General features: G+C 24.9%; 1 protein-coding gene across 1 annotated transcript in view; it reads left to right on the top strand.

The window, feature by feature from the left end:
• Nucleotides 1–12,818, top strand: part of LOC129610473 (putative uncharacterized protein DDB_G0271606) — a 32,212-nt gene extending 19,394 nt beyond the window's left edge. The window contains exons 3-6 of the mRNA XM_055523079.1: nt 4,406–4,506; nt 8,947–9,114; nt 9,308–9,430; nt 11,331–12,818. Coding sequence (XP_055379054.1) covers nt 4,406–4,506; nt 8,947–9,114; nt 9,308–9,430; nt 11,331–12,578 — 1,640 coding nt within the window. The 3' untranslated portion in view covers nt 12,579–12,818. The remainder of the gene's footprint in view (nt 1–4,405; nt 4,507–8,946; nt 9,115–9,307; nt 9,431–11,330) is intronic.
• The last annotated feature ends 1,019 nt before the right edge of the window (nt 12,819–13,837 follow it).

Below are 13,837 nucleotides of genomic sequence, written 5' to 3'. Positions count from 1 at the left end.
AATTACTCTATACAGCTTTCATCTTATAACAAGTTAATCATGAAATTGAGATTTAGTCACATAATTTGAAAATTTTCTAAGATAGTAAACGCATTACTGAACATTTAAAGCAAAAATCTCGGTCGGAAATTTCTTTGATATGAGCAAATTTACTAAAGAAAAATTTTGAGGAAAAACTACAGTAGAACTAGACTATTAAGAAAGGATGCTGTAAGAAATTCCTGTTTCTTGCAATTCTTCTTATGCAAATTTATTTCACATCACTTCGTTTATAAATATAACGGTTTCAGTTAATATATTTTTTATAGAAACTGTATAAAACTATGAAATTGTCAACTTTTTTGGAATTATTTATTAAAGGCGTTATTGTAATTTTAAAACCTTTAGGGCACATGTAGTAAAGGAATCGATGAAATAAAAATTTTGCCCCTAACATTCTAAAATTTAATACATTCTTCTTAATGAAAGCCGCAGCATTGTAACCATTAATAAATTTTTGATGAATTTTCCCATTTCTAACCGGTGTTTTTACTTTTCCATCTGCACCTCTGCTTTTATTTGTTAGTCGCATAGTTTATTTGTAGATTGTTAAATTTTCATTTTCTTATTCAAATTGATTAATGTAAACATTTTATTCACTCTGAAATTATGGAAAAAAAAAATTTTTTTTTAGTGTTTTGTTGCTGTTATTTTGGAAAATTAAAATTTTCATGTTTTTTTTTCATTTGGTTTTGATTGTTTGAGTTTTTGCTTTTTTTTCTTGTATTTTAGTTGTTAAATTGTCTTCACTGATGAAATTATTGGCAAAAATCACCGTCACTTTTATGATGATTTATGATGTCCCTGTCCGTCATTTTTCTAGACATTTAAATACATATAGAAATAATTAATGTAATATACATACAAACAGGTATAATTTTAACATATAAGACACACTTATAAACATGAAAATGTATAAATCATTCTATTGGGAAATACATTAAGTGTGTATGTTTGTGTATTATAATGTATTTTATGTGGTATAAAATGTATAGTTTTCCGAAAATAAAATAAACCATTGCCCTTTTTATTATCGTTTAAGTAAACAAAAATATTTATAAATATATTTTTAAATTTTAAATATTATTAGAGAACAAAATTCAAATTTAATTACGTAAGAAACGAATGTGTTTTTAAAATCAAAAATGGTTCTCTTACTCAATTTAACTTAGTTCTAGCCAAAATTAATTTAATTTTTTCAAAATCAAATTTAAGCTTTTTCGATGTGAGGAAATCGGATAATTCTTTAAAGATTTGAATCGCCAATTTTACCAAATTCGTTTTAATTAATATAAAAGGACTGACCAGCTAGACCATCTTTGTTTGGTAATTTTTAAAATAAAACCAAAATTTTTATTTGGTTCCATCTTAATAGCTCGTAGAATTGTCAGAAACTAAATTAATCATGAATATGAATTTGAGTAACGTAATATAATGAATAATGAGTAAATGGCCAAGCCAGTGGTTTGTAATGTAGCACTTTTCCGTTGAACAAGTGAAAAATCTGCTTTTAAAAGCAATCTAGTCATGTACTACATTATTAAAATTATTTTAATTCATATACGAATATATTTCAAAAATTTGCTTATGTTGAGGATGAGCAATATATTCAATCAGAAAGAGCCGTTAACATAATGCTCGTATTTAAATGTTAATCGCGTGAGTTAAGAAAAATAATTATATATTTTATTGCAACAGCATTTACCATTATTTTTCTGCATTTATTGAAATTTGGAAAAACTTACAGTTTCGGAATTATAAGATGCCAAAAATTCGAATTTTACAAATTTTGAGAGGCGATAACTTGAGAGTAAGTTGAGGTAGAAAAAAAATACTGCCTAATCGAAATTAATTATTTATTAGTGTCTAAAAGGTTTGACGGGCGGACAGGATGAATAAGGGCTTTTCTTCAAATATTTTCTTTTGGAAAATTCCTAAAAAGTATTCTGTTTTCTAGAAGGGAATGGATATTTAAATTATATTTAGAATGAGTGCTTAAATTATTTAAACCTAACCAAAACCTAATAAATAAAAAAAAAATTGGAAAAGGTATAAAATTTTCTTTCTTCCGTGGAACTAATTTTCAACGTCAATGGAATTTTCCAATACAAAAGTTAAGTTGTTTGTGAAAATTGATTTTTTAAATAAAAATGTCGTATTGTAGAACTTACCACGTTTTTTTACAGATAAGCACATGTTGTATAGCCATTTTGTGGCACATTTTACGAAGATCATTAAAAAATAGTTTGTTTTTTGTTCTGAACTACACAATAATATTTTCCACATAATTGATATTTTTAATTTTTCCTCGACAATCCTTATGAAACCAATTATATTTAAAACAAATGATTTCATTTTTAAATCTTTTAAAATTTAATTACAATAATATTTTTACAAATTTGTTGTAATTTGTGTTTAAGATTTAAACGTTTATAATATTAAAAATATTTAAATTACAATATGCATAATATAAATTACCCACAAAATGGGTCTATATGGATGATACAGCATAGCTTAATGACACAATAAAGATTTATGGGTCATTAACTATATTTCTATTTATATTAAACACAGAACATTATACAACTCATATACATATATCAATATTATATAGAAACGAATACAAAATGTATCTGTATGTATGTATATGTATTTAAGGTATATTTACGTGCGTCATTTATTATTTAACCATATACGATGTTCATAATAGTACAATGTATTATACAATAAAAGGAAAACTAAGGAAAGAAGGAAAAACTTTTGGTTCAATGAAAAACCATAATATTAAATTGTAATTTAAAGTAATAAAACCTCAACAAAAAAATTAAACCACTAAAAATGATAATAAAATTAATTTTATGTGAATTGAAATATTTCTTTTTTTTTCATATAAAATAAAAATATTTTGTCATATAGTAGACAATATTTAGAATGGCATCGTAACCAGCACGGCAAGAAAATCAAAGCAAAATACAAGCAAAAAAAAAGAAAAATTTTATGATTTTTCTCGTTTTTCTTAAATTTTGAAAAGCAAAACAAGAAAAAAAAAATTTTTTTTTTATGCGATAAACGAGCTCCAGGAGTGAGCTATTTATTTTGCATGATGAGGTCAAATTTGTAAAAAATTTTAAAATTAAATTTGTATACAAAATTTATAGTAAAAAAAAAATTGTACGTCATCAATTTATTTTCTATTTCATTCTACATATACTTTACTATAGATTTTATATACAAATTTTATACGATCTTAAATAATATTACGCGACAACACAATTATTTACCTTATATAATATTGTCTTAATTACACGACCGATTTTATAGACCGAAGAAGCTAATTTATATTTACTTCGAAATAATTAAGTGTTTTTCTCCTCAATTCCATAAATTATGTAAGCACTACTAAACAATTATTATAATTTTTTTTTTTTATATAATTTTTACATTGTTGAAATTTGGAAAAATCAATTCTAGTGTTCTTATTGAAATGGTTTGATGATTTTCCTTCCAAGCGAAAGTGAAATTTGATAAATTTCGGTTGTATTCTGAAGCAATTCTAATTTGTATTTTCGGTTGTATTCTGATATCTTATAAAATTAAAGGATTTAAATTTAAAATTGTGTTGTTGAAAATTATGAAAAACCAAAAATTAACTTTTTATCCGAAATTTGAGTATACTACATAGAATGTACAAGGAATAAGAAACTATACACAAAAGCTGTTCACTTTCTCATAACAGTCGTTTGCATGTTTTAATTCATATGACTGTATTCATATATTGCCCCTGTTTCAAATACTGGTTGCAAAAAACAATTTTCCCCTGCAAACACTTAATAAACATCTACATTCGGAGTCCTGAAATTAATGAAATATTTGCGGCGAAACGTACAATTCCCAAGTCTGCTTTGGCAAAGTCTAATAATAATGTTTTACAAAAATCTCCAAAATGATTGTAATATTTCTTTTTTTTTTTTGTATTTTTGGCAACAATAATTAATTTTAATTCATTTTAATAACAAAATACTCGTAATAAAACAAATTTAATAACTAAAAATATGTAAGAAACACAAATGAAAAACAATCACTAAAAAATTTAAGGAATAAAAATTTTAAAAGAAATTTTTCAAAATATACTTAAGTTTTATGAATTTATTACATTATAAATTATAATATTATTATACTCTTAGAAAATTATTTTAAAATAATCATAATTATTTTTGGAATCGTGTTCAGAATTTCTAATATATTTGCCTTTTAATATTCGCTATACGATTTATTGCAATTTAATTTTTTTCTTTTAAATTTTAATTTTTATATAAAATAAAACATAAAAATTTCAAATATTTTTAATTTTTTTTTATATTTTTAGAACAAGGACCTGGAAAATCAGAATCAAATGTCCCACAAAGACCAAATCATTTAGATTTAATGTCAGGAACTGATAGTAGTCCGAGAAAATCATCACCATGTGTAAGTTGATTTTTTATTATTAAAATGATGAAATTTAATATTGTATATGTATGCGTTGCCTATATGTATAAATATTATATGTAGATAAGAAATTGTATTAGATTCCAATATTTCCCGTTCATTGCTACCATATGAAAAAATTACAAATTTGTGGTATCCAATCAATTATACAATTTTTATTTCAAATAATATTATACTTTGAATATTGAATATCATGACTTTGGGCCTCTTCTGATTTTATTAAAAAAATTGCTTGAATCTATCAATAAAATATTGTAGAATTTATAAAATCTGTTATTTAGATTTTATTAATTTCAACAAAATATAGAGTTATCTACAATAATTCCAAATTATTCTGATTAATTCATCACCTTAGTTTTTCCAAGCGATTACGAGAAAAATTAAAAATTCAAATGGAACAATTTTTGTGGAAATTCTGATTATGACCAATTTCACGAATTCAATTGTATTCCGAATGAATTGCAGATTTCTTAATATTCTGAAAAATTTATTAACTTTTAAACAATTTAACATTAAAATTTTTATTGTTATTCGTAATTCCGCTTATAAAGCGAATAATCTTTTTTCTTTTAGAAACAAAATCATTGTTTACAATTGTACGTTTTTGAACTTATTTTAAAATATTGTGTAATGAATTTGCATAAGTGTAAAATCTCCAATAAAACAAAAACAAGGAATATTTTATTTAAAATTTATTTGCTGAATATTTTGTTGCATTACAAGCTCATAAATATGAATATAGTTCTCATTTCTTGTTTATTGATTTTAAAACATTTAAAATTAATATCATAATAAACAAATTTTGATATTAAGTATTCGTTCCGTGGAAAACAAAACCCATGAAAAGCAAACCCATTTCGATGATTTAAATTAAATTTCATGTCTTAATCGTATTTCATGTTTATCGTAAATTGGTAATGATTCAATTTAAGGGGTTCATAATAATTGAACTTCATAATAAATTATATGAAAATATTTTTTAACTTTATTTTAATTTATGACTGTATAATAAAATGCGGATTTCATTTCACTTGGAATGTTTTATGAATGAATAAATTTTTATGTTAAAGTTTTGAATACTGAAAAGTAAAATTATAAGGTGAAAGAATGAATTAATCATTAATTTATTGGATTTTGAATTATTTCTCAATACATCAAAATTTTAAAATATCTACCATGTTGTTATACCCTGTTACTTATTATAATTGCCTGCATAATTTCAAATGACACAAATGCTTTAAAATAAATTTTTTTTAATTAAAATTAAAAACAATTTGTTAAGCAAAAAAACATTTTTTTTTTCGTTCTTGTATCCTAGAGTTAGCTTTACTCTGACTATACAGATTTACGGAAAACCACACAAAGAAAGCAGACTCAATTAAAGATATAAATTTTAATTAAAGTGCAATGACTTTTCATTTACATGAATAATTCACTTAATTTCTCTGATTTTATTAAAAATTTTATTGAGTACTCAAATAAATTACGTAAAAACAAAAACAAATACGAAAATGCCTTTTAAAAACTTCTTTTCAATTTTGAGGACGCTAGTAAGCTTTTAGTTAACGTACCTAGAAAAATGTTAATTTGGCCCTTAGTAGATTTTCGCTTTATGCAATCCAAATTTCCTGAACAGTTCATCAGTTAGTTTCGGTAACAACCAGAATCAAATATTATTTTTCAAATAACTTCATAAATATTTCTTCCGCAGGTATGGTAAAAAGTATAAAATCGGCTCTCACTTCGGTTTCAGAGCCCTGATCTTTCTCGATCTTATAGGTTCATTGTTTTAATATCTTGAATATAAATTTTAAATTTCAAGATTGTAATTGTAAAATCGACCTGCAAAAAAGTCCGACTCACGAGCTCTGATTTTTCTCAAAAGCTGGTCTGACATAGCCAAGATAAACTCACATATCAAATTTCATCAAAATTGTTTCAGCCGAAATTGAAATACACGCGTAAACAGACAGTCAGACAAATTGACTCACAGACAGACAGACACACACACAGAGACAGATACCTCTCTAATAATAGTTTATTTATGCTTCCCTATTATGAGGTGCATTCCCACCGAAAACTCGACATCCGAAATTCGGTGCCATTACATAATCTCCCTTATTGTATGTAATGTGGTCGGTAAAAAGGTCATGTTCTCAGAATAGTAAGCAAAAAAATACAACTTTGCCCAAAAATGAGGTCTGGGATTTTCGCAAGAAATTCTTAAAAAATAAAATTACAATAATGAGGATGTGAAAATATTGGATTAATTGAATTTAAATTTAAATTTAATATGCATGTATTTATGTACGAATCGGGGAGATCGCGTAATATTTGTATACTTATGTATTGTATATAAATTTATACTTATGTATGCAAAGTAATTATTTTGCAATTGAATCATATTAAGAATTCATTTTTTGCGAAATTATTGCAATACATTCATTTTTAATAAATTTTACCGTATTAAACTCTAGGAAAAATAAATTTAAAGAGCAATTAACATTAAAAAATTTTCAAATGAAATTAACAAAAAATTTTCGGTTAAGAATCGATACGAACTTATTGAATGGAAAATATTAGACTATTAGAGGGTACAATTTTCATTACTCCATAACATTGACAAGAAATAAAGTATAAAAAAAATATTATTTTATATTTGGATTTAAACAACACTTTTACATAGAATGCAAAAACATTGGGTTCCTTATATTTTAAATCCTTTCAAAGTTCATGTGTATGTTGTTATTGAATTAAAGAAATATTGAATATATCAGGTTCAGTATTATGTGCTTCAGCTAAATTCAAAATTTTAAATAAGAAAAGTCGACTTAAAATAATAACCTATTATATATTTGCATTCATGTCGAATTCCCATATCGTTAAAGGTTCAGAAATTTATTTCCGTATACACCCACATTCGAGTTTTTTTCCATAACTAGATCTAATATAATTTTCGATATTTAACAAATTTTTATACCCATACCAACTTTATGTTCATAAGGTATTATAAATTTAATATGCTGTTGCTAACGCTATTCAGTAGTGGTCTGAGATATAGACATTTTGTGAGTATATTTTCCGTCAGCGTTGAATTCAGAGTTGATTAAGCCATATTACTACACGGTGGATGACTCGTTATTTTAAAAAATTAAGAAACTCTACATTCATAAAATGTTTTCAAAAGCAATTCACCAGTTGTTTATAATTATGTTTTCTTCATAATATATGAATGCTAATCAAAGCTATCGCTCAGATTAAAAAAATAGGCTAAAATTTTGTAATAAAATCATGACTTTCATCAATGGGTAATTGCATGAGGGTAAAGACAAAATAACTTTAAAAGTAATTTTTTTTCTACCTAAGAAATTAATCGGATTACGATACTGAAATTGTGCACAAACTAGGTATTTGTTACACCCTCACTCTTGAAAATCTCAATTTTATGAGCATTTACGATATGATCATATTTTAAAAAATTAAAAGAGTATCACAGAGTTGACACGGTCAACTCTGTGCCTGCTACAATTGTCTATGAAGCAAAGAAAAAAATATAAACAAATAGTCAATCATAAAACAATTTTCAATAAAATGTCAAGAATTTCTTTTTTAATATAAACTAATGTTAAATAAGAATATCTAAATTTTTATTCAAATTCGTGATTCATAATTACTCTCGAATTTTCTTTATTGTGTATAGAATGCGATACAAAATAGATAAATAGAGTGTTCGAGAAAAGTTTTTACAATATTTTTGAATTATAAAATTCTATTTGAATATTTGTTATTGTGCATTATTGTGATTTGCTATTGAAACAAGCAATCGCACATCTACAGTTAAATGAAAATGATTCTTTCATTCTAAATACTTTAATTGTAATACTCCGTTTTAAATATAGTAATTAGAGTAATTTTTAATTAGAAATAAGAATAAGATACACGAATTTGAAATACTCGAACTGAAAAATTTTATTAATTTTCAAAAATTATTGTATAATTTAGATTTTAGTCTTCGAAATGTATTATTTAAACACAGTTGATAAATCAGGAGTTGGGATTTGCATATAATTTTGAAAATTTAAGATATTAGATACCGAACTTCTCTATATAGATTCCGAATGACTACTATAAGACTTTCATAAAATTTTAAGCAAAAAAAACAGAACCATAAGAATAAGCTGATTTTAAAAGGATGACGTTTGAGCTTTTTTTCAATTTGCTAACTATTCACCAGCTATAATCATTTTTAATACAAAAGCAAATTCTTAAAAGTTGTATGCCTCAAAATCACAAAATTTTTTAATAAATTAAACATAAAAGACCAAAATACTATACAAAATAAAAAATCTCTTATTTTATTTAAAAATTTAAAATGAATTTTTCTTATAATAATTTTTCACTCTTGTTATATATTTTTAGAATGATACTGATAAATCGCCGCCATCACCGCTGCCAACATCACAAGAAATACAGAAATTAAAAGAACAATTAGAACAGCAAACAATGCAAACAAGACAAGCTTTAGCTCAATTAATGTTAGTCAGAGAACAATTAGTGTCAGAAACTAATGCCAGAATTGAAGCACAGGTATATTAAATAAAACGCTTTAAATTTAGTTTACATATTTTTTGGTAACTTTTTCTATAAAAAATAAGTAACGAACAAGAGTAACAAAGAACGTTTTTTTCATTTTCCTCTTTCATCTTGAATTTTCTATACCATTTTCCTTATATACCACTTAATTATCTTAAATTACATTAAAATCTTCTGTTTATTTTAGGCACGTACACAACAACTTTTACAACAGAATCGTGAACTTCTTGAACATTTAGCTTCAATGGGTGGTTATTCAGAACAGAATCCACCTGGTTTAACGTCCGCTAATATAGCTTTAGCACCACAGGTTAGTCTTAAAGAGAGTAAAAATACGAAAAAAAAATTTTTTTTCTTCTATCTTAAAGTTTTTTCTTGTTCTTTTGATGTTTTATTGTTTTTATTTTTTTCTCTATATACTCGTACAATTATATTTTCGCGTTTTCCCCATATTGTTGTTGCTGTTTTGATTTTTGTTATTTTTTGGTTATGCTGTTCCTTGCTGCATGATTTGTTTTATTGTTCTAAGAAAAAGTTGTTTGTTTTTTATAACATAAATTAGCTTTTAAATTATTTGATTTTTTATTTTAAAATTTAATTAAATAACTTTTAATTATTTTATAAATGCTTTTTTAAAGAATTTTTATTCGTTTTAAAAATTAGAGTTAGACGTTCGGTATTTCATTTTTAAAGTTCAAAACAATTTAATTAAAGAATTATACTGAATGATGTCTAATAAACTAAAATGAATAATAATGGTAAGCTACCGAAATAAATGGAGTTTGTGTGTTAATTTGACATTAGGATGTTCGTGACCGAATTTAATTAAAAGCTCCACTTGGGTTTATTAAAGTGAAAATTATTCGATATGGAAAGTCTTAGCGGTTAAATTTCATTCCAAGTTATATCGTTTAATTTTCCAAAATATTCCAAAATTCATTGTTGAATTTTTCTTTTCTGATTAATATTAAAGAAAAGGAGAATAGATATTCTTGACCGTGTCAAGTCTGTGATACCCGTACGAATGAATGGTTTAAATGTCAAAGATAATTGACATACAGTTTTTACAACCTCCTACTTTTTACATCTAGTACAATTTTCGACATATATGGTAGTTACCAAATAAACCCAGACAATCTAAAAGAGTTTTACCGAAAATGATGGCCACACACCATTAAATTTGTTTGTTCAAAATTTCAGCTTTGTAGCTTTAATAGCTTCTGGGCTATGAACAAACAGCTTATAATGTCTTATGACAGCTAACACAAACAGTCAAGAAATATCAATAAATTTTATGAAACATAACAGCCTTAATAATATATTCGCTTGTACGAAATTTCATTACTATAGCTCCTATAATTTCTGAGATATAGCCAGGTAAATTTTGAAGTTGTATAGCAGCTACCCGAACCAGTACTACTACCTGTACCTCGAACATATTCATTTTAAATTGAGTTATGGAACTCAGTTACTATTTTAAAACATTTGTGAAAATTCAATAATCTTAGTTAAATTAGTTTTTGAGTTATCGTTGGAACGGACGGACAGACAGGCATTATTAAATCGACTTAGAATTCAACGCTGATCAATTAATTAAAGTAAAATCGTAATAGTTAATTTTTGCGTTTGAAAACCGAATAATCTAGGAATATATAAAATATTGCTTGCAGCGGTGTATGTCATCTGCAACAGTATATAAATTGTAATGCTCTAACAACCAACAATTTAAATGGAATTGCCTCAATAAATAATTTTTTGTCAAATTAGAAAACGCAAAGTTCCATTGCAATTTTTAAGCAATCAAAATAAAAAAGGTTTGCTGTTCCTTAGCGTCCCGCTTTAGATGCATGAAAATTACTAGAATTTAATAAAAAAGTTTAAAATTGTTTTTGTTTTAGTTTTCATTTCTAAAATAAAAAAATATGCAAATATTTTATTTATTAAAAAAGAAATAAAAAGAGAAAGTTTTATCCTTACAAGAAGTCCTTAAAAAATTTCAGTTTTTATCGCATGATATAAGTGTTAACAAAATAAAAAAAAAAAATATTTTTGATTTTTTGCTTTTAATTTTTAAGGTAAGTGTTTTTTTTTTAATTTTTCTATTTGTTGTAAATTTAAAATTAATTTTTAAAGCTTTAAAAACTTTAGCAATTCTTTAAATTCAAATTTTATAAATTTCTTTTCATTTTTTATTGCAATTATTTTTATAGACTCAAGCATCCACTTTAGCAGCAATTCAACAAGCATTCTTATCACCAACCACTAGTAATAATTTAGCCACAATTAATCAACAAATAAATAATTTAGGTTTTCAATTGAGTGGCTTAAATCAACAAAAACAAAATTTACAAAATTTTGAAAATTTAAATGCACAACAACAACAGCAACAACAGCAATCACCACAAGCACAACAGCAACAACAACAAATTGGTTCAAATGCATTAACACCAACACAAACTCAATTTCCAACATTAGGTCAAATACAAAATATTAGTAATAAATTAAATGACATATCAACACAAGCAAATCAACAGCAACAACAGCAACTTCTTGGTACTACATTACAACAAAAAGATCTATTTCAAATGAATCATGATTTATTAAATCGTTTACAATTATTAAATTTAGATAATAATACAGCTGCTGCAGCTGCATTTGCTGCTGCTGCTACAATACAACAACAAAATTTCAATAATAATAATAATAATAGTTCACCACATAATTCATATTTATTTGCAAATCCATTAGCAACTACAGCTACAACACCACAAAATAATAATAATAATCAAGGAAATTTTAATTTTTTAAATTGTCCATCAATAAATAGTTTAGGTGGTAATTTAACACCATCACCAATTGGAACATTATCAAGAAATTCATATTCAAATAGTCCACTAGATAATAATGATATTGGATTGAGTTTAGATAAAAATTTAAATATACTTGATGATACACATTTTATAAAACCATTATCACAAGTTGGTACACTAACAACATTAGATTCTGATGGTAAAGTTAAAGTAATTGTACCAATATCAAATGGAGGTGGTGGTGGTGGTGGTGGTTGTATTAGTGTTGGTCCTGGAAATAATACAAATGCAACTGGTAGTAATGAAAGTTGTAGTAGATCTGATTCATCATCTTCACCAAATATAAGAAGAAGTCTTGGTAGCATTAGTGGCGGTGGTAGTAGCAGTGGTGGTGGTGGTTGTAGTAATATTGCTATAAATATATGTGGTAATAATAATGATCAAAGACTTAGTATGCCAAATAGTAATAATAATAGTACAGTTATGTTAAAAGTAACAGATGAGGCTGGTAATATAATGAATCCGAAACAACGTTTGTCAGCGACACCTAGTTTTATACAAAGGAGTACTAGTGAGAAAGTACCAAATCGTAGCCAAATGATGAATCAAGTTCAAAGAGCTGGCTGGCAAAGACATACAACTAAATAATAATAATAATAATAATAATGATGAATGAATAATCATAATTATTTTTAATTTTTTTTTTTTACGTAAAATATATATATATACATATTTTATATATATCAACACACACATGCACATTTATTTAGGTTTTTACATAAATTTTTTTTTATTATTTTTACATCCTTTAATTACGTAAATTTCTACATAATAAAATAGGAAATTGCATAAAATTTTATTATATAAATTTTATTTTTAGGTTATAAAAAAAATTATTTAAATATAAGAGTTGGGTTTTATAATCATTTTTTAATCGTTATTATTTTGTATTTTTTTCATTTTGTTTTGTTTCTTGCCATCTTTATTTATTGGGAGTATTATTAGTAAATTAAGTTTAAGGATGATTTCTTTTTGCAATTTTGATTGAAATTTCAATTAAAAAATTATTTTTATTTATTTTTACTATTTATATTAATTATATAAATTATATTATAAAAAATTTACTTAATATACACTTAAATAGGATTAAGGTAATAATTTGAAAAGTTTTGTTTTTGATTAAAATAGAATAATTATTGTTAAGGTATATAAATTGTTATTTATAAAAATATTCAAAAATCAAATTTGTTTACCCAAAAAAAAAAAAAAACAATTGTAGTTTTTTTTACTAAAAAATTTTAGGGAAAGCCTAAACCGCACGAATCTTCAATTGAATTTATGAAAAATTTGTAAATTAGTGGAACGTATGTAGATTTAATGAAAGCTCATTAATTTTGTAATTAACTTAAAAACTTACTTGTCTGGCAACCTAGATATAATTTGAATTTTTAATTTACTAAGGTTCAACAATAATTTCGACCCATTCTTTGATTAATTTTAAGCATTTGTCGTAATATCCATGAATTCAATAAATTTTCTTCATATTTTGTAATTCAAATTCGGTAATAAATTATAAACTCGAAATAAACCAAACCTTTGCAAAGTTGCTCATTTCCCTGAAATATTTTAAGGCAAAAATGTTTTGGCAGAAATCTTTTATTCGTACAGTCTTAACTCGTATCTCGTACAGTCAAACACGCCCAATACCAAACCTCTTTCATATACCACAATTCGGTTAAATTCACAATAATATTTTTGACGAGAAAAATCTTCATAATACTTTTTTACAAACACATATTTGAATTCGGTAATAGATTTTACTCTCTTAAAATCACGTAAATCTCGACATCAGAATGTCCTAGTTTCGCTCAATTTCGCTCATTTAAATTACTTAAATGAAAATTTGG

The sequence above is a fragment of the Condylostylus longicornis genome, unplaced genomic scaffold, assembly GCF_029603195.1.
Source record: "Condylostylus longicornis isolate FDR11 unplaced genomic scaffold, ASM2960319v2 ptg000044l, whole genome shotgun sequence".
Lineage (NCBI taxonomy): Eukaryota > Metazoa > Arthropoda > Insecta > Diptera > Dolichopodidae > Condylostylus > Condylostylus longicornis.
Note: the sequence above shows the minus strand (reverse complement) of the source record. Positions and strands in the feature narration are given on the sequence as shown.